General features: G+C 37.7%; 1 protein-coding gene across 1 annotated transcript in view; it reads right to left on the bottom strand.

Moving 5' to 3' along the window:
- The window catches only part of NYAP2 (neuronal tyrosine-phosphorylated phosphoinositide-3-kinase adaptor 2), a gene marked incomplete at both ends in the record, with an annotated part of 253,406 nt that overhangs the window by 155,446 nt on the left and 75,288 nt on the right, over positions 1-22,672 (bottom strand). The window contains one exon of the mRNA XM_081242400.1: positions 1,606-1,907. Coding sequence (XP_081098526.1) covers positions 1,606-1,907 — 302 coding nt within the window. The remainder of the gene's footprint in view (positions 1-1,605; positions 1,908-22,672) is intronic.

Genomic DNA, 22,672 nt, shown 5'->3' with positions numbered 1-22,672 from the left:
AACAAACAGACACAGACACACACACACATCTTCACTGCAGTGATATTCATTACAGCAAAACAAACTGGAACCAACCTAAGACTTCAAAGAGATAATGATTAAATAAAGTGTCATGATGTATATGCCCCTCCTAAAAATGGTGTTTCCCAAAAAACTGAATGCCATGGAAAATAGTCACAAGAAAATAACTGAAAATATAAAACACAGAACTCTATGCACTAGGATTTCGATTTTGTAAATATACATATACACATGTTATTCACATATATAATCTCACAAACACACACTCATGATGTATTTTCACATATATGTGAAGTAGGAAAAAACTGAGCATAAGTGGAGATTTTCCCTATAGAATGCATGGATTCACTCCATCTCCAGGCACTTATTTGTATTCTTCAATATACTCTGAAGTTTTTATTTTTTTATTTTTTTGGCTAAATAAGCACTTGGACACCAATATGGGAGAAAGGAGAGATGAGGCTATTAGAAAAGATGGTACATGCTTCCTGGGCACCCGTCTCATGGACTAAGTTTGAGCTTCGGTAGAAGGATTAGACCAGAAGATGAGGGAGCTTTTGTGAGGGACTGGGGAGCCCAGGTGACAAAGAAACCAACCCAGTTGAGGAAAGGACCACCTGGCTTCCACTCTCTGCTGCAAGCTACTGGGAAACTTGGAACACTGGGCGCTCAGGGGAGCCAACTGGGGAGAATGTCAGGGATAGACAGGGTAAGAGAAAGACCTTGGGATCTCATAGAGCCATGCTCTCAAGTTGGCCACTGGCAGCACTGGACACCCTGAAGCATTTTCCACAACTGACACACAAAAATCTGAATGCGCCTGTATCAAAACACACTTGCAACAATTCTCCCACCAAGGGACTCTCAGGAAAAACTCAGGAAAGCTGAAACTTATTTATTCAAGCAAGGCTAAAGAGCTGGTGAGATATGGTGTTAACCTGACCTAATTTATAATCATAGACCAGCAAGGAAACTAAGATATATTTGATTTATGTATTTCATGACTGAGGAAAAATAGAAATATAGGTAGAAATAGAATAGAGATTGAAGTAGAGACTTTAATATGTCTATGTGCACACGTGTGTGTATACTACAAACGTACACACAAACATGCATAAATTCATATTCACTGGAAGGAAGTACAGCAAAATGTTAAAAAAAATGATCATTTCTAAAGATGATTACAATTTTTCTTCTTTATATTTTCCTGCATTACAAAGCTCCCTAATGATCACATGATACTTCTATAATCATACAGATAATACTAATAAAAGCAAGAAAATATAAATTGTAGACATATTGCTAAGCAAAATAATTTTCTAATGATTCAAAGCTTTAAGGGAGCTAGAAAACTCATATATTGTTTTCCTTTTCCGATGCTATAAATTAAATACATTTTTCTGGGTGTCATTTGACAACACCCAGATAAATAGCCATCCCCCCTGGATCCCTCTTTTCTAAGACTCAGGGGGAGGGAGACAGGGCTATGAGACCCAGGGAGGAAGGCAGATGCTGGTTCGTATGTGGACCCGGACACGTGACCTGAAGTCTCTTTCTAAGTGAAGTGGGCCTGGCGGGTTTTACCTTCGTTCCGCTCGGGGCCTTTCCCGCTCTTACTGGCCGCCGTGCTGTTGACCGTCTCGGACGAGGTACTCAGCTTGGTGCTGGGGTCCCTCTTGGGCTTGGGGGGTGGTTGTCTCCGGGAGCTACAGCTGCTGTCATCGTCTGTGCCCCCGACCGAGTGCAGCGACTGCGACCTCACAGAGAAGCCACTGGAGCAAGGATGGGGCAGCCTGTCCTGAGGAGCGGGCATCGTCATGAATCCCATGCGGAAGTGTTTGCCCACGTAAGTTCCTTCGTGGCCTCGCCCTACTTCTCCACCTATGCTGTAAAAGAAAGACGAAACCCGCGCCAAGTGAGCCAGGATTTGCAAGATCATGGGCACAAGCATATCTATAACTGTTATTAGTTCACATTTTAACTTGACACTGGTGAAGAAACGTTTCCAATAACATGAAAATATTCTATGCTTTTGCATTCAATATGACAGTAAAGCAAATACAATTTGATCATAATCAGAAATTCTGGTATCCTGGTATCCACATACTCTCAAAATAGTATTCTAAAGAAAAAAATAAAAAGCTACCACATAGCACATTTCATCTTCAATTGCCTTTCTCTACTTTCAGGTAAATCTTGTCCGTGGCTTAAAAAGGAAACAAGAATTCCTTGCGACAATGACTTGTAGACTGCCTTTTTTAAAAAATTTTTATTGGAGTATAGTTGATCTACAATGTTGTGTTAGTTTCAGGTGTACAGCAAAGTGAATCAGTTATCCATATACATATATCCATGCTTTTTTTAGATTCATTTCCCATATAAGCCATTACAGAGTATTAAGTAGAGTTCCCTGTGCTATACAGTAGGTTCTTATTAGTTATCTATTTTATATATAGTAGTGTATATATGTCATAGACTTTTGACACATGACTGAGGTCAAGGGGGCAGCATTTGAAACTCTTCTCCACTTCATCAAGACCATCTCTACTTTTACCTAGTTAATATAGAGGGAAAAACAAAACAACAACAACAACAAAAGGGGTTCTGTTACCAGTACAAGGTGGGAGAGAGAGATAGGAAGTGAAGAGGAGGTAAAGGAAGGAAGGGAAAGAAGGAGGGAGGGAGGGAGAAAGGAAGGAAGGAAGGAAGGAAGGAAGGAAGGAAGGAAGGAAGGGGAAAATACTTGCTTAAATCAATAGAATAATTGTTAATATCTCTCAGGTTTCCAGAATCCTTTGGTTACACTAGTAACTTAGTTCTATTAATAAATTATTCTCACAGAATAAGATAGCAGCATCTAATAAAGAGACGTATCAAGAGTTAAAATCTCATCGGATCCAAGGATAGTTCCATTCAGAGTATGCAAAGTTTCCAAATGTAAGGTTTTTAAGTTTTACACTGGAAAGTTTGAACAGAAATTTTTAAATATGGAAGAAAACTCTCTCAGCTTGAAGCTCAGTTAATCATATAGGAAATGACTGTTGGGCACCTTTCTATTCTATTAAGTAATGGTGACCCTATGAAGAAAAAGGAAATGAATGTCAATATGAATTTTTAAGAGAGGTTTTTCTAGAGTTTTCCCCATTTTTGTTCATTCATCAATAAAGGAAACAAAAAGAATTGTTAGAAATATTTGGTTGATTTTCTTAGACATGTATGAAGTAAAAAAGTATCTTTGAGTATATGAATTTTGGAAGCCTGTTGAATCTATCTTTCCAGATATAAATTTATTTGGGCCTTTTTTTAATCTTAATTTTAGCTGGCTCTTTATTGTATCTTTCATGACTCTAATGTTTGTCATACATTTTACATTCCAGTGGGAAAAATCATGGTAAATATTTGTTTTTCCCCCTTCGCTGAAGGAGTTATGACAATTTTATGACCCTTGTGAATAGAGCCAGAAAGGATTCAACAAGAATATGTGACTCTGGGCTTCCCTGGTGGCGCGGTGGTTGGGGGTCCGCCTGCCGATGCAGGGGACGCGGGTTCGTGCCCCGGTCCGGGAGGATCCCACATGCCACTGAGCGGCTGGGCCCATGAGCCATGGCCGCTGGGCCTGCGCGTCCGGAGCCTGTGCTCCGCAGTGGGAGAGGCCACGGCAGTGAGAGGCCCGCGTACTACAGGAAAAGAGAGAAAAAAAAAAAAAAAAAGAATATGTGACTCTGATTCTGGTATTTAATTCTGATCACAACTTGCTATTCAACCACAAATTTTTTTTATATTTATTTCATTTTTTTCCTGAGTATTATGAGTCGATATTCAGATACTAGCTATACTACCTTTGCAAAGCAAAATGAAGAAATATCAATGCACTAACCAGAGCAGTGTATATCTAGAAGCATGAATGAAATCAAGCAATGTCTAAGTGGAAGTTTTCACATCGTAGTGGTCAGTTCCTAAATCCATGTAGTGTTTTCACCCATTTCACGTTCTGTGCTTTCTTCAAGAACATCAGCCAAAAATTAAACTAGAATAAATTCAGATGTAATGGTTTGTGAAAAATCAGTAAGAATTTAAGGCAGAATGGTGTGGTGGAGGTGAGATCAGGGTGTGATGGAATGGGAAGATTTGTCATTGATTTGTGATGATTGTGACAATCTTTCTCATAGAAGATGAAATATTTGATCTCATCTAACTTTGCCTCAATCATTTTGCAAGTCTTTTCCTTATTTCTGCTGCATTATCACTGAATAAAAGGTGCTTTGAGGATTCTTTAGACAGTCATCCCCAGTAACATATCCACGTGAGGGGATTTATGCATGTATTAATGCACATAGGCATTTATGAGAGTTATGAGGAATAATTGTATCAGCAATTTCTCTGTTACTTTTGACCTAAATAGGGCCTACACATTTTCTCAGACAGATAATTAGCTCTGCTGCTTCAAAATTACATTTTTTCAGCATAAAACAATTTCCTGTAACTCTCTATCCTTTTGTTCATATATGTAATGTATACACACATAGACACACACACACATACACACACACACACACACTTTTTCCAAAGAGAAATTCAGTGTATGCTTTAAACAATGGCAGGTCTCAGGTACAAATTCAGTTTGACAAGGCTGTGAATGCAGGATGAAGATGTGGGGCTGTGGTAAGTTGGATAGAAAGGCCATTATGCAAGGCTGAGGGTAAGCAATAAAGGTTATGGTACACATAGGTTCAAGAGACCAGTAAAGATGATTGATCTAAAGGAAATTGAATATTATGAAACATAGCATGCAACTAATTCCTGAATTTAGGATAGCAACATGTGGAGTTTTTAAAAATTTCTAGACCCATACTAAGGACAAATACCTAATCATATTTATTGAATCAGAATCTCTGTAGCCAGTTAGCCATACTCTGGAGCCAATGAGTGTCTTAAAAAACTATATCCAGATGTTTTTGATGTAGTCAATCCAGAAACCCCCAGAAACATTAAGAACAATATTTAGAGACATTAATGAGCAGACGTCTGTTAGTTAGAAACAACCAGGGAAACAGAGTTATCAGAAAGTGGGACAAAGGAGACTTACCAGAGAGCAGACAAAATATCACAGATAAGACAAGGTACAATGTATTAGTCAGATCTTGTTAGGTTATCCTGAAGTAACAAATAATCCCCTATTCTTAGTTATTTTTAACAACACAGGTTTACTTCTTGCTTGTATTCATTGGGTCAGCTGTGCATTAGCTGTGGCTGTACTCCACATGTCTTTTTCATTCTCGGATCTAGTCCCTACTGAGATATGTTCTCATGGCAGAGAGAGAAAAGCACTCATGGAACCACACAGTGTCTCTTAAAGCTTCTGCTCAGATGGGGCATGTAATGTTGAACTCACATTCCATTGGCTAAAACCAGTCTTATGGTCAAGTTTGATGTCAATGGAGTGGGGATAGATTCTCTTCCAACAGGAAATCACTGCAAGTTACATGACAATATGTGGGGATGCATAATCATCTTCCAGGTAGGGGACCAAATACAGGTACAGCACTGGTAGCATATGCCTCTGAGATCTCCCTTCAAGAGGGAACTTGACATTAGGAATGAAGGTAGCTGACAACTAGTGACACACTGAGGGGTTTTGTGCTTCTTGCCCCCATAATTCTGGTCTCTACCTAGTTAGAAGTCTTGGTCTCCAAAGCAGGCATACTCTTTCTCAAAGATACAGTAAGGGTCCCATTGATAACAACAAGGCTATAGCTGCCTCCTAAGTAATTTGAGCTCCCTTTGTATAGTGGCCAGCAGACAAGAAGACAGGTTTCCATTGTGGAAGAGATCATGGACCCTGATCAATAGGAGGAAGCAGAGCTGCTGTTACAAGATGGTTCAGAGAAAAAAATGTATGGGACCCCTCTGGTTACTCCCTTGCCCAGCTGTGAGTTTGAAAGGTCACCTGCAGCAACCTGGCCTGAGAAGGTTTTGTTGACCAGATGTTCCAACCTCTCGTTAAATTAGTCTCACCACCGGGCAAGCCACTGAGACCAGCAGAGGTGTTAGTTGAGAGTGAGTGAGGTGAATTTAGAATAAATGTGGGAAGAGGTAGATAATGCATATCAATTGCAACCCCCATATGAACTGCAGTGAAAGGAGCTATAGTTTCTCACACCAACTGTCCCCTTGTAAGTTTTCCCTCATGAAGCATCCAACAGGATCCATGAAAGAGCTGGTCTCCAAACCTGCAGAAGAGCATCTGCTGAGCATAAGGGGTGAATTGTGGCAGCCATGAAATTCTCCAGGGACAGCACCTAGCTGACAGCCACCAGCCACAGAGTCTTCAAATTGGATGCAGCATTTAGGTCAAGGCCACTCTGCCCATGGAAAGCTCCTAGCTAACAGCTGAGCATATGAGGTATGGGACCTGGCTATTTCTGCCCAGTGTGGGAGTCCTTGTGTCTGAGTTTCCCTGTTGGGCTGGCTGAGACTTCCCCATAGCTACACCATGGTCTGAAGCTCTTCCTATCCAATTATTTGTCCTTCCTCTTCTCCTTTCACAGGTGTCATGTTACATTGTGATCTGAGGCTTTTTCTGCCTATTCCTGCTCCCTCTTTATCCCAGGCATTCTCCTCAATAAATCTTTCCCTCTCAATTTCATCTATCTTGGTATCTGCTTTCTGGAGGTCATGAACAAACATTCTTGGGAATGATCATACAATCTATGACATTCAGAAACCAAAGAAGCAAGAAAGAGAAAGCCTAATCACAAAAGTGAGACCCCAGAAATAAGAAATGCTTGTGAAAATAGGACAGTCTCTTGCTTCAGACTGAGTATTTAAATGCGGGTTGGGAAAGTAGGAACTAACTCCACTATAGGAATAGTTGGCTTGAAGTGAAAGTTACGTGGGCTGAAGAAAGCAGTCTTTTTGCAGTAAGACTCTAGTGCTCAAGATAGATTAAGCCTGACACATCTCATGTTATAAAAATAAAAATAAGTTTCATAACCCTGAATTTAAAGAAGTACACTTTTTCTCACACAATGAAGGTAATGTTGCAAGATGTAGTTGTCTGTTGGTTGGTTTGTCTATTATAAAATTAAAAAAAATAAAGCACTATTTAAATCAAAGTAAGTTGTTTTCCTAGAAGTAATTGATAAAATATTTGTAAACTTCTCCAAAAAAGTTATCGGCTTATGAACAGATCTGGACATTTGTGCTCTGGAATCACTGAGTTGTGGTTTCTATCCTCATCTCCACCATTTAGCACCTCTACTTTAGCTGCTGATCCCAAAGACCATTTCCTTAAGAGATAAATAGTAGTATTAGCCTCATGGAATTGTTATCAAGTTTACCTGAAATGCTACATATGAAGCATTTAGCATGGAATCTGACATATCATATGCAGTCAATAATTTTAGCTTTACAATTTCTACTTTTAAATCCTGTCCTAAATTTTGTTTATGGGATCATAATGTGCAATGTAAGGCCATATCTCTAAAAAAGGTGATATATGGTACCATGTAACCTCAAAAAACAGTGCACAAAGTCAGAGCAAAACCTTACATTTAACTCAAGATAATCTAGGCAAAACATAGTCTCCATGTTCTTAACTTTCTTCAGTACTTGCTTTGGTGTTTTTTTAAAGTACCCGTTGATCGGGACTGACAAAGAAAGGTACAAAACAAGAACTTCAGAGCTGCTTCGACAATGCTATTCAATAGAGGTTGTTACTTTTCTTATGCTGTCTTCTTTTTTTTTTTTTTTTCGCGGTAGGCGGGCCTCTCACTGTTGTGGCCTTTCCCGTTGCGGAGCACAGGCTCCGGACGCGCAGGCCCAGCGGCCATGGCTCACGGGCCTAGCCACTCCGTGGCATGTGGGATCTTCCCAGACCGGGACATGAACCCGTGTCTCCCGCATCGGCAGGCGGACTCTCAACCACTGCGCCACCAGGGAAGCCCTATGCTGTCTTCTTGAAAATCCATCAACATTAATGTTTTATGTCTTCTTCTGAGAAATGCTTCCTTTCAGAGATGAAAACACAACCCTGAGAAGGGTGAGCTGCTAAGGTGAGATGTCAACACTAAAAGTGACAGAGGCACTGCTTCTCTGTGTCATTTTGAAGCAAATATGCCAATATCTCATAGTAGAGTATTCCTGGGAACCACTGGGAAAAAAAAAAAAAAAAAACAGAATCCCGGTTCATATGTGTACCCTTTTTCAAGGATATCTAGGAAGTTGGGATACAGAGTTGTTACCTAGGAGTTTGCTTGGAATTTTTTTTTTTTTGTAACAGTTCTGTGAAGCTAAGCTCAAAAATCCATCTCTGACACTGATGCATAATCCAGTATATTTTTACCTTTGCAAAGTTTTGAACACCCTGGAATTTTTTCTGTTGATTTTTCAAGAAGATGTCTTTATCTCTTATTAGGGAAAGGGATTATTCAATCATAAAGTAAATGGGGTAAATCTGAAAGGGAGGTGGAGACTATATCTCTAAAGGAGATAATACAATTTACCTGTGGGCAACTTTACCACTGTCATCTGTTAAGTATTCAAATCTTTCATGTTAGGTATTTTTACAATTAATGAGCAGAAGGAAATCAATATTGAGATTTTATTCATTAAAATTACTACCTAAAAAGTTTATATTTGATGCTGTCTTTCTCTTGCCTTCTCTGCAGATACACAAGACCTAACACTGATGACCCTATGCTGCCCTGTGAGTCCCACTAGCCCACTCACCAGAGAGACCCCTGCTCTAGAACTTGTCCTTTCCCCCTTCAACACTGGCCTCTTCTAGGTATCATTTCCAGCTAAAACAATCTGTGCTTATGAAAAATTATACATAGAAAGAGCCAAAAGATTGGTATGTAATACTTTTTCCTATTTTGACAGGCAATATGCCTCAACCCATAGTCTGACTGCTAAGAGAGAGGTGTGATTCATTACATCCTCCATGATTTTTGGCAGATGGAAATTGTCATACAATTCATCATCCCAGCCCCATTAGGCCTTGATAAGTACAAGTGGCACTTCACATCCACTCACCTTGAGCTTCATGCAAGCAGGAGTCCTGTCTTCTCACTCACTGTTATAAACACTGTCACATTATAGGTGCTCAAACATACTTGTTTTATGAAGGAAAAAAATGAAGAAAGGAAGTAAATCCACTTTGGAGATAGATTAGATAGATAGATAGATAGATACATACACACATATATAGGTACATAGATACATAGATACATGCATACATACACACATAGATAGATATGTACATAGATAGATAGATAGATGATAGATAGATAGGTAGATGACAGATAGATAGGTAGGTAGATGATAGATAGATAGGTAGGTAGATGATAGATAGATAGGTAGATAGATGATAGATAAGTAGGTAGATAGATAGGTAGATAGATAGGTAGGTAGATGATAAATAGATAGATAGATGATAGACAGATAGATAGATAGATATATGATAGAGGACTTAGAGAATTATGTGGACACTTGCCACTTGTGCTTCCAAGGTATTCATTCTCCCTAATTCTGGCAATGATAATTCCTATGTGGAGATCAGTCTTCTTCCTCTCAGTCTAACATGTTACACAGACTCAGCCAATCAATCACTAGATCCCCCTGGCCACCATGACTATTGTAGGGACTGGCAAACTGGTGAGTCAGAGTAAACCTGGGCACTGGGTAGCATCTCAAAATGTCTCAGCCCTCTTGCCTCTATAAAGAGAGACTAGTGGAACCAGGTCTGTGGCATTGTAGACCTGTATCTAGAGGTGCCTGCAACTAGGTAAATCCTAGGGCTCTTCAGTTTTGTCAAATACTAAATTCCATTTTGTTGAAGCCCGATTTAGTTGGGTTTTCTGACACTTACATTGGAATACAGTCCTAAATGAGCCAGTACAATGCAGCAATTACTAAATAAATATTATTGGCTAACATGTCAGAAAATGTATTTGATATCAGGAAAGGACTAGGAATGACACAGGGCAGGAAATGAGTGCATCATTCTTAGTTATTGCTGGAAAATATCCTTCCTTTTTAACAGTATAAGTGGAAATAATTGTGTCGAATAGGTTTGCCCCATATATATATTTTTGATCATGCAATACACTTTGATGTGGAAACTTGGCTCCAGTAACATTCAACTGTGTTCATATTTTCTTCCAAATTGTTCACTCACCATTACCCTCAATGGCTTCCCTGAGCCCCACTTGCTTATTCAAAGCCATAACCTGTGGATTTCTTGCCTTAGGCACAAACATTCATTTTCACCACTTCATATCCTCCATGATATCTATTTTCTACTTTTGTGCTCCTAATATCTTAGCTCTTCCTCATGTTTTTCCAGACATCAATTTCCAGTGTCTGGCTATTTATTGATGCTTCTTGGATCTTAAGGTCAAGTGTTAAAAATGGGATCTTTACACAACTTTTTATTACCTGCTGTGGTGAACTATAATAGCAAAACAAAACTAAATAAAACAAAACAATGGGAAAAAAAGAAACCTGTCCCGAAGAGAAGGGATTCAGTTTCTAACTCCAGATGTTATATTTAAAATTGATATGCTTAAGCACTAAATTATTTCTCTTTGCTAAGATACTTCAACTCTGCCCAAAATTTGGTGTCTCAGAAAGAATATTAAATATGTAATCAACCATTGAGTAGCTACCTGATTTTAGGTAGGAGGCACATATTTTCTGAGCTTCCATTACCTTTATCTTTATATAAGGGAAATACTTTCCAGAGTTGTTATAAGAAATTAAAATAAGATTAAAAAATGTCAAAGACACCTAGGAAGGTGTCCAATACAAGCTGAGGCTAGACAAATATTAAGGTTCCTTCCCTAACTTCCTGGTTTGCCAGGCAACTCCATAACAGTTTTTACGTTTCTGTATCCAGTTATAAGGAGGGCGTTTTAATGATAAATTTCTAACCTATGGAACCATAAGAGAAAAAATACTTTAACAGTATAAGGGCATTTTGATTATTTCTGTAAGAGGGCTTTGACAATAATTGTCAGGCAATACACTTCCAAATCCAAATCAGAGGAGAAAAAAGATCTTGCTTGAAAATGAAGGAAAAGTAACAAAAATAAATAATTTATCTTTTCTGTCATAATTGTGGGTATAATATAGAGTTGGGCAAATTTTTGAATGGATTTTATGTTTTTTTCTGTCAAAACTCCATGATAATTCAAGATTTTTATGAAAGTCAGGGCTTAAGGTAATCATGGCTAGAGTTATGCTTGAAAAAAAAGTCATTATTTATCATAAATGCTTATTGCCAAGAGTTTGAAGTTGATACTGCAGCCCATTGATTTAATGCTTAGTCATAAAATAAAGTGAGGAGGTTAGAGTGGGGAGTAGAGAGATTTTTTTAACCTTTATCAAAGTTCCTATTATTCACTTCTGAGTCTCTAAAGAGATGGGACTGAAATCTAATGTTTATTAAAGTCAGAACAAATTCTATGGAACATCTTTAAGAGACTTATTTTTACTTGAAACATGTCGAGTGCTTTTAAGATTAGCATATGTTATTATCTATGGTATTTTGGAATCTAAAATTAAAACATTCCTCATTTCTATATACAAATAATACTTCTCTACTCCTTAAAGTGTCATGGCTTGAAGAAGAGACAGTATATGGAAAATTCAAATCATATAATGATATTCAGATTCAACTTAGAATATAGTTTACAGAAGTTCACATCGTGGGAGATCTTTTCCAAAAATTCAACCAAAGAAGGGGAGGTTCTAGAAAATATATTTTTTTATTTGTGTCTTCAAAACTAACATAAGCTTTTAATATGGTTTGAGAACATGCCAAGTTTTCACAAATGAGTTTAGCTAACCATATGTGGCTCATTTCTCAATCTAGAAGTAGAAGCTAGAAATACAGAATGTTAACATATAACAGCCTTGAACTTCCTGAGTAGAAGGCTACCTTAATGCCAGTTTAAAGTATAGTGATGAGTTTGGCTTTCTAAAAGTATAATTTTTATGGGGGAAGAAACAATTCCCTGTGTTGAGGCATTTAATTCATTTACTCACCATTTATTCACAAAGTATTTGAATGCCTACTCTTTGCTGGGCAGTGACCAAAGCAGAGGGGTCTGTGTCCTCAGGGCATCACAGGCTATTGAACCAGCATGATTTAAGTGCCATGCGATCAGATGTTCTCTCAGAGGAAGTACCAGGCAAGTGCAATGGAAGCACAAGTCCTGGGGCCCCAACCATGGCTGAGGGTCTGGGAAGTCCCATGGGAGAGGAAGTGGCTTTTCAGCTCATGCAGAGCATGAGTAAGACTTAATCAGGTAAGGGAGAGAAGTGGAGAGAAGAGAATGTGTGTGCAGACATTTGGAATTGAGAGAAACTGAGAAATTAGAGTTATTTGGGTAGAACTTCATTGGACCTGTTTGTCTTGTAATTCCAGTGGCTGGAACTGTACTAGGCTCAAAGAGGGTACCCAGTAAACATTTATTAACTAAATGAATGGAGAACTGTATATATGATTGGGCATAATTCAAGAATAAACTCCCAGGTTTCTTAAGCACCAGGGTGGATGATAGTTTTATTTAATTTCCTCCTTTCTTTCACTTGCCATTTTCTTAGTTTATGATGGAGGAAGGAAAAATCTGAGAATACTCTGACTGTTAATTCTTGTCCTTGTTATAAGAGTAATCTGAATGCAGGGATCAGCTTAATCCCCTCTTCTCCATCTCCCCTGGTCTGCCTGGGTTTAGGTGCTCATAATTTCAAGACTAAATTAATGCGATTGCCTTTTAGCGGATCTTTCTCCACAGTGCTGCCAGATTTATCCTTGTAAGTGCAGATTTGCTCATGTCACTCCCTAAATTAAAACCCTTTGATAGCTTTTCTATTTCTTCAGATGAAAAATCCAAACTTTTATGTGACACTCATGGTCTTTTCAGATTTGGATCCTATACCAAGTCTTATCTGCAACATTCTCCCTCCTTGAACTTAAAATTACCCTAATATAACACGTTCCCACTTTAACTTTGTTCCAGATTGTTGATTCAGGGATAAAGTTCAAGATTGACTGTATGCAAAGGGTGGCAATGAGTCTTGAGGACACAGACAGGTTAAATTGTGACCTCAGCCAGCAGTCATGCTGCTCTGTCTGCTTGATCTTCTTCCTTTGGCTAAATAATGTTTAAAGATCAAATTCAGATGTGGTTTCCTTGACAAAGGTTTCTATTATCAGCCAGGCTTTTTCAAGGTTGATCTCCAGGCCTCTGGCTGTCAGGGCTGTCAGAGGACTCTGTCCTTCTCCATATCAGAGCACCTCCTCTATGGCACTCTTTGGTTGTCATCTGTGAGTTGATCTCTTCTGGTCTGTGAGCTGCTTGAGGGACAGACCATGAATTATTTGCAGCAAGTGGAAAGTAAGTAGAGATAATGGAAGGGAGGAAAAGATATGATCCATGAAAAATTGCTTGATATTTTCAGAGCCTTTCTTTTTAAAAACTCTTTGACTTAGGCATTTTCAAACTATCATTAGAAAGAAAAGCTGCCAGGACACTATGTGACTCAAGTATCCAATAATTATTTTCACTGTTGAAACAAAATGGAGCCTTCTAATAGCTACCTGTCATATGTTTATAGACAATCTGGATACCTGAGATAACACAGTGGAAACCTCTAAACTAATTTTTATTTAACAAATCCCTGGATTGGATCTAATTCTTCTTTAACTTTGTAAAATATTTTGATCAACAGCCATGGCATTCTGAATGCCCATGGTTGATAGTCAGGCTCACTCACGCTCAGAAGACTGAATTGTATGCTGATGATAGTTAAGTTTGGTCTCAAAACTGCTCATGTCAATTGCACTTGTTGCTGTAATTATATTATCAAATAGTATATAAATCAAAGAAACATGAGTTTGAAAAATTAGTGAGAATTTCTCTGAAAACTCTGTTGAAAAACTATGTCAGTTGTTTGGAAGATACTCAATAAAAGGAGGTTTACTAAAAAAATATATGGTCTGGTTGGATGTGGTGAGATTACGGTAAATCTGTTAAATCTAAAAGGAGTCTGAACTATGTTTGTTTGCTTGCTTGTTTTTCCAAATGTCTTTAAATTTGGGCTCAGCTTTAAGGAAACTGAAACCAAATTAAAAAGTGAAAACTAATGGACAAGTTTTGTGCATAAAGATTATATGGAAATCCAATTAGGGAAAACACACACAAATAAAATACTCTATTGCCAAATTTGGTAAACAGTGTATATTTACAACTTTACAGTTTTAAAGAGTTTTATATGTGCTTATGTGTTTCTTTTTTTAATATTGCTCCTATTTTTAAATATTTTGTTTAATTAGTCCCAATTGTATTAGATCTAGATCCTCTATATTTATATTCTATAAAAACAAATCAACTAGCAAAGAGCCTGGCACACAGTAGAGTCTTAATAAGTCTCAAAAATGTTGGTTTCATTCATACAAAAAAAAATCCCACAAAATTATCAGCAAAGACTCCAAGATCATTGATTCAAAGGAAGTTTTTTAGAGATAGCCATTGAACTACAGAAAGTCAAATTTTTCTTCAGGTATAATTATGTTCAGTTAATAAAATAATGTAATATGTTAATTTACTCACAGAAAATTATTTAAGCAATTATATTCTGAAAGCACTTTGGAAATGGGTGCTGGAGGTACACATTTTCCTAGTGGTGATAACATACAAAGCAATGCCCTGAATTCAGGAAAGAACTAAACAATTCAAGAAAGCAGCAGATGCCATGCTCTTCAGTACCATTTCAATATATTTTCTCCTTTGAGAAGTTGGGTACCTAGTGACTTTCCCAGCCCTGACCATTATCCATGATGCCACATTAGATACTGACATCACCTTTGAAAGCTTCTGCTATTGTTGTGTGTGCAAGACTAGCAAGATATGCATCCCATTTTGCAGAGTCTGTATTATCCAAAATACTGGCAGAAAAGGACTAGTATGCACAAAGTTATTTCTGGTATGATTTTATATCCAGAAAAAGGATTTTTCCTTGCATCTGTAAAGCTCCCAAGTACATAGCCACCTATTCATTTACCTTCTAGAAGACAGATGGTATAATTTGCCAAGCAAAATCAGAGAACTGGAATAAAAACGCTTTAGTGTCAGCTCTGTCTTAAACATAAGGCTTTAACCCTTTCTAAAAACTTGAAATATGCTATTAAGATGAACAGATGTCCCTTTGACACTCAAGGTCAATATGTTCCAAAACTAACTCAGCATCGTCTCCCACTTCCCTCTATTGAAACTTTGTCTTCAATAGCATCCTCATGCTATCAGTCACAGAGAACAGAAACCCCCAAGTAACTTGACATCTACATTCTTCCTATGTACACACTGGTCAACAAATCCTTCCTCATCTCCTTTGATCTCACATCTGTCTCCTATTTTCCAAACTATCTACGAGGTTTTATTAACTTTTTGTCTTGGCTACTAAGTGATATTCCTAGTTGGATTCTCTATCTCAATTTCTCTATTCATTAACCTGAAGAAATAGTCCTAAAAAAGAAATAGGATTACCTCATTTCCCTTCTTTAGAGCTTTCAGGATTACCCAAAATATAGTCCACTTTTTCCATAAGGCAATTCAGGCTTTGTATGTATGACCCAACCTTCTTTCCACCCACTCACATAATTCTGACTCTCTGGGGTCTCTTCCTCTTCAAACTATACCTCCACTTGAAAAAAAAATCATGCTCATCAGAACCTCAACTGAATGCCACATTCTCCCTTTTATCAGTACTCTTTCTCCTCTAGCTTGAATTTCTTGTGTATTATTTGTCACTTTCTGCCTTATAGCTATCATACACAAACATGAAATTCTAGAATTTTTGAGGATGGGGATCAAATTTTGTACACTTCTTTATCTCCCTTAGCATTTGGTATGCTTATTTGCACATAAAAAGTAACATGTCAGTGTTTAGGGATTTAAAGTAAATTTAGACAATAATTAAAAGGAATATATAGTTAATTATTTTAACTCATTATTTCTAAGTATATATTAAATTAAAGGATTGTAACTGTCTAGAAATTTTGCTTTAATAAATAAGTCTGGAAGACCAAATTAAAAAAAAAATCGTAGAAGTTTGGTTTGGAAGGAAGTGAAGATGTAAAATGAAATATAGAGAATAAGTACATTATGTCATCCAGAAATTCCCAACCTCTAAAGAAGACAGAGCTCAAGATCTACAATTGAACAAGTAGTCAAGCCATTTTTTTTTTTTCCAGGAAGTACTGGTAAAGTGGAAAAAAATCTATAATCTTTACATCTACAGAAAGAGACAGTATAGATCTCACAGAGATAGACAGACACACACACACACACAGAACACATGTTTTTTCCACCCTAGTTAGGAGATTCTGTTTCTAGCTCTGCTCGTACATCATCATATGACCTCTGGGGAAATCATTTCTAAATAGATTCATTCATCTATCACTAGGGTAGAAATACCTTATCAAACGATCCCTCAGGGTATTTGTGACATTAAAATGTGAGTGTAAAACAAGGTCAGGTTATATTCATGAAGTATTTTTCCTATTTAACAACAGAAACTATTTTTCTATTGAACACAGTATCTTAGCAAACTGGTAAGTCTGGGAACTGCACTCCTTGACATTTTTGAAGTCCATTTAAAAAATAAATGCCTGCAATTCCAAAATCCAACCTTCCATCCCTCATCCATATAATCAGAGTGACATGTAAATGTGAATCACTAGAGATACTGCTTAAGAACTAAACACTCATTCACAGATGCATTAGTTACCCTAAATGGAGTGACCAATGTGCTGTCTTTATACACAACAGGTTGTACATCTGCTTGTAGTAATGCACCCGAATGTAGTAATATAAAAGATTGAAATATAGATGCCATGGACTGCCTACACAGAGGCCAGAAGCTTGGCTCTGTTTTTCTAGGATGACTTTTCGGGGAACAATTCACTTTCCCTGATTGGTTTCCTTCAGACAAAATGACTGAATCTAATACACCATGTCAGTGCATGCACTTGGATTATTCACTTTAAGGTGTAGCCCTTAAGGGCTTCAGGGTCCAGTGTTAAAAATTTTCCTTTGATCAAACTTCATCCTCTCCCACACATCTTTATTCATAACAAATTAGAAGCTATTATGCCAACAGATTAGCAACAGTTTTAATGCCCACAGTGCATCTTAAAATAAAAAGAAACAATTTCCCAGTTATAATGGATGCGGTATCCTACTTGGCCTCATTATAATATTTATCATCTGTTATTTGTTGCCTGTGTTACACAGTAGTGAAAGATACATAGCCCTCAGGGTTTATCGTTTAATGGAGAGCACATTTGAATTTAAGATCTACCCTATTAAAATAAACCTTTCTTACACACTTCTAAGGGGAGCAGGGAAATGTGACTCCATGGCTGCCTTACTGAGAAGGGAGTTTCTTATTTACTGAAGAATGGTTCAACTTAAGGAAGACAATTAACTTAATGATTCTTTGGCAAAGGTTAATTTTTACCCCCATTTATAACTGTCATTTATGGGCATCTGTTTCAGTTTTTTTTAAAGCATTTGCAAACCTTGGATTCCGGATTGGAATCACCAAAAGAGATTTACATTGCAACTCATTTAGTTTAAAAAAATGGAGGATGAAAAGTTGGTAAGTTTTAGGCTAATTTAAGAATACGTTAAGACACAGTGTGAAATATACACACATTCCCTGGCCACTCAATTTTTTGAAATCTTCTCAAAGATACCTCTTTTCTTCCTATCTCAGCCACCTCCCTCGTAGTCAGAACCTACCCTTTTGATTACCAATAACTTAACTCCTTCCATTACCTTAATATTAAGCATATGTATCATTGACTGCTGACACTTGTCTTTTTGGCTCACTACCTCTGTTTGCTTAATCTCAAGTTACCTTTGACACTTATTTTAAACCTCTTATCCATTGGTCTTGCAATCTCCTCTGTGTTCCTCCTCAATTGTTGTAAAACTTGTCTTTCTTCATTCAGCTTACGTTTTATGATCAGTCATTATTATCACTCCATGGCAAACACCCTCAATACCCTTGTCTTTGTAGTGTAGTATTTATGTGATGAACAGGGGAGTGTCAAATGCAGAGGTCATGATCAGTCAATTCTGGTTATTAGCAGGTGAGGCTGTCTTCATCACATGCACAGATGACCTCAAGCAACACACCAGATTTGGTCTGCAGCCTTCTCTTCTCATGGTTCTGCCATAGCATTACTAGGTCAGTCTACTGAAGATCCATTGAAGGGAACACTCCCTTGCTCAAATATCTCAAATAGTATGTGATATTAAAATATTTTCTAATGTGACAACACCATACACATTCAAACTTATTTTCTGCTTCTATATTTCCCAATATCCATTCTTTGCTGATGAACCCCCTCAAAAACACAGACCCCTGATTAATTAATACTTAATTAATTTGTTAATTAAACCCATAATTATTAAAGACCTATCTGTGCCAGGTAGTGTTCTAGGTCCTAGTTTTTCAACAGAGAACAAGATATTTATCTTCCCCAAACTTAGAGACTAGAGGCAGAGCCAGGTAATTAAGACTAATGCCAGGAAGAATATAGGGTGAAAGAGAAAGATAGATGTGAAAGTAGATGCGAAAGAGGAAAGTAGAGGGGACCTACTTTAGACTGAGGGATGAATGAACAATTCATTCTCTGTAGAAGATATTCTTTTCATTTCTTCAAATTCTACATATCCTTTAAAATACACCATCAATTCACCCTTCAAGTTACTCTCACTGACAGCAGATTTCTCTAAACTTGCCTACTTCCTAAGCCCTCAGAAGTGCAAATAGAACAGATTTTTTTCCCAATTCATTTCATAATTTTGATTCTTTTGTTGCCAAATAAAGTAAAAGTTCTTAAAGTGGGGAAGAGAGAATCGGTGCTGTTTCTTATGTTTGTTTTTAGCTCCCAAAGGCCCTAGCATAGTCCTGAACATTTAGAAGACTATTTTGACAGAAAAATTGACCTATTAACATGTCCTTATAAATTATCAAAAGAAGCACGTGTGTAGACTTTATGCAATGAAGAAGTTACATGAGCACTATTAATTTAATTCTGCATAATAAGCAAATGAAGTATTTTGAATTTTTCCCAGCCAAATTTAAAGAGTTTAGATAAAGTGAATGTGTTGTTTTGCATTGGTATTATTAGTTTTTACCAATTAAGGTATAAGAAACACAGACATAAACAAGCTGCATAGTTTTCTCTTGTCTTACAGCTAACATTCTTGTGAAATTCAGGCAAACAAGACCCTCCCATAAGGATGGAGGTAAAAATGTGATTACATTGTGTATACAAGCTCTATGTGCAGAAATCAATCAACTCCACTCTACCTCAATTTTTTTCCCACTCTACCTCAATTCCCAAAGCATCAGTACCAGAAACAGTAAATAACATTCCCCTATACAGTATGACCAAGTTCAGATAAAACACAAAAACAACAAAATCATACCTTGACAGATACATGTGGAAGACCTATTTGCAAATCATTTCTTTCAAACCTCTTTTACCTTCTGTAGGACCCAATTTCTTGGGAAGAGTGAAATTTCATATCTTGATTTCTGATATCTTCCTTCAAAAGCCACAAGAAATGAATGGCTGAGACAAAAATGTGAATCCAGCCGAAATGGTCACTTCAAAGTAAAGTACTAGTGACTGAAGCTACACAAGGGACAGGATTTGATGTGACTAAATGCATCATGGCAACTGATTCATTTCTGCCTTTTGAAGTCATCCCCCAAATCGAGCAAACTAATACTTCCCATTTTCGCACAGAGATCTAGAGACTATTCACAGAAAATCTGGTGACAGAAACTTTGGTTCACATCCAGTTTGGCGGGGAGACATGGTCATTGAGTAATTTGTCTGGCTCGATGAATGTCAGTGATTTGTGTGTCATATTCCCTCATATTAAGGGAACTGCCACTGTTCCCACCAACTTGGATTTATAAAATATTTGCCTTCTATAGAGTGCTGAATACTGTCATACTTTTCATGTGATATGTCCCTACAAATGCATCCCCATTTTACAAATTAAATGAGTAATAAAAAGTGAAACTAACAAGAAAAGGGTAGAGTTGGAAGTGAGATTAAAAAGATAACTGGAAATGTGGGCTTTATTCATGGTTATTGGAAGGACTTCACTTTGACTGGTTGGGGAAGTCATTGGGGAGTTTTCTAGTCGTGGAGCTGATCACACCAACTCGACAGAGCCTCTCCTGCACTTATCTTCCCAAATCCAAGGTGACTTCACATCGGTAGCTTGAAATCGGCCACAGTGGAAATATTTACACAGGGGAAATTAACAAATGTCACCAATCAAGGCTCTTTCTCTCTCCCTATAAAAGTGATTGCTAAAGTTTTTGCTGTTTTAAAAAAAAGAGTGACATGATGTGAAGTAAGTTCTGAATTAATAATGGGAATTGGGAGAGGAGGTAAGAACAGAGCAAGAGAGATCAAATGGAAGAACACTGCACAAATCCAGGGGAGACCCCCAGTGACCCAGATTAGGGTGGTAACCATGGAGATAGGAAGAAGAGTTTCCTTGCAAATCTGCTGTCAAGAAAACAACACTACCAGTTGTGTTGGGAAAGTATAAAAATACTTTTGTGTAAAATCCCTCATTATCTTTAAGTTGGCCTTTCTGTACATGTTAGATAAATGCAGCAATGAGCAGATATCACTGTGCATCTCCCAGTTCATGATCCTGCACCAAACTATCTTCTTCCTGAGACCGGGAATAATGACAACGCTCTTTACCAATATATGTTTTGAAAATGCATTTTAAATACTCTTTTTAAAAAAACATAAAAGCTTTTATAAAACTGTTCTACTTCAGCAGACCTTACTTTATACTCTGCACCAAACTGACAGGATACATTATGGAAATAACATCTAAATTATCAGAGTATTTTACATTTATACAAAACACATTTATTCCTCAAGTGATATGTTTGTCACAATGTCCTTGTGAATATGCCATATAGTATGATGATACCTGCTTTATGAATGAAGAAACACACCCTGATTGGTAAATTAACTGGTAGGGTCAATTCTGAAATGTACCACTTCAACAATCTTCCTCTTCTGCTGAGTCACATAGCTCACGTTTGAACTGAGGATTAACGATCCCAGATACTTCATTTAGTGAGTTTGCATAGTGCATGGATTAAGTTATTCATAACAATAGTGATAGTGATAATAAAATCATAATCATCTATGTATAAGACAGTATCCTATACGTGAATTATCTCCAAACAGTCCTATGAATTAGGGACGATTATTGTCCCTGTTTTGCAGATGAAAAATGGGTCATAAGGAGCTGAAGTAACTTGTCCAAGGTCTTACGGCTTGAAACTAAGGTGCTTTTGAACCAGGCCTGCCTATCCCCAGAACTTGTGCATGGGCTTGTGACTCATGGAACATGGGGATTTTTTAAAGGAAAAAAAATTCTAAGTATAGAATCTTAAAAATACTGGCTTGGCCAAAAAGTTCGTTCGGGTTTTTCCCACCCACATCCTTCTGATCTCTCCATTATTTCTGTTCATCATCTCCTGTTCCACAGCCAGACATGATATAGGTTTACAAACATTTACTACCTGAGAATGTGCAGCCAATGCATAATAAAAATAAAGAGTTAAGTCAGGAGCTTTAACAGACTAGGAAATCTTTTATTTCATTAAAGGAAGTGTCATAGAATCAGTGAATTTTATAGTGAAGATGAGCCTTCTTGAGGTCATACCCAATCTGGAAAAGTCTCCTACAAAAGTCAGCAGGGGGGCTTCCCTGGTGGCGCAGTGGTTGAGAGTCCGCCTGCCGATGCAGGGGACACGGGTTCGTGCCCCTATCCCGGAAGATCCCACATGCCGCGCAGCGGCTGGGCCCGCGAGCCATGGCCGCGGAGCCTGTGTGTCCGGAGCCTGTGCTCCGCAACGGGAGAGGCCACAGCAGTGAGAGGCCCGCGTACAGCAAAAAAAAAAAAAAAAAAAAAAAGTCAGCAGGGCTATAAGCCATGTTTCTCTCATGGCTTGAAACATCACTAACTGCAGAGAAAAGACCCCTGTCCAACCCACCAGGGAGAAGCCATCTATAGCAGACAGCTGTGCAACACATGCTGGAAGAGGGGGAAATTTTACTAAGTCCTTTCCAAAGACAAATAATTGTAGTAAAAACTATAGAACTACATTTGGTGAAGATTCAACAGTTAAGTATGAATTTCAAGAAGTTGCTGAGAGATTGCAAATTTACAGACACTTAAATTCTCTGATTTAAAATACATAATGAAGGAAAGAATACATTTCAGCACAGACAAGTGAGCTGATATTGTTCAACAGAAGATGGGATTTGTGCATAATAAAGGATGGCAGGACCACGTTACCTAAGGAAGCAGAGATGGGTTTAACCAGCAATAGGACCTTTCCTTTAACCACAATCCAGCTAAGGGATTCACTGTCACTAGCTCTCTAGAAAGCAAGTTGATTGAAATTTAGTTCTTGCATTGTATTTCATAGAACGTGTTTATTCACTGCTTATATATTTATGCTACTGGTAATAAACCATACTTCTGTAATGTGGAAATTATATTTAAAC

The sequence above is a fragment of the Mesoplodon bidens genome (genome assembly GCF_964165515.1).
Source record: "Mesoplodon bidens genome assembly, chromosome: 8".
NCBI classification, from domain to species: Eukaryota; Metazoa; Chordata; class Mammalia; order Artiodactyla; family Ziphiidae; genus Mesoplodon; species Mesoplodon bidens.
This window is presented reverse-complemented; position numbering and strand designations above follow the sequence as displayed.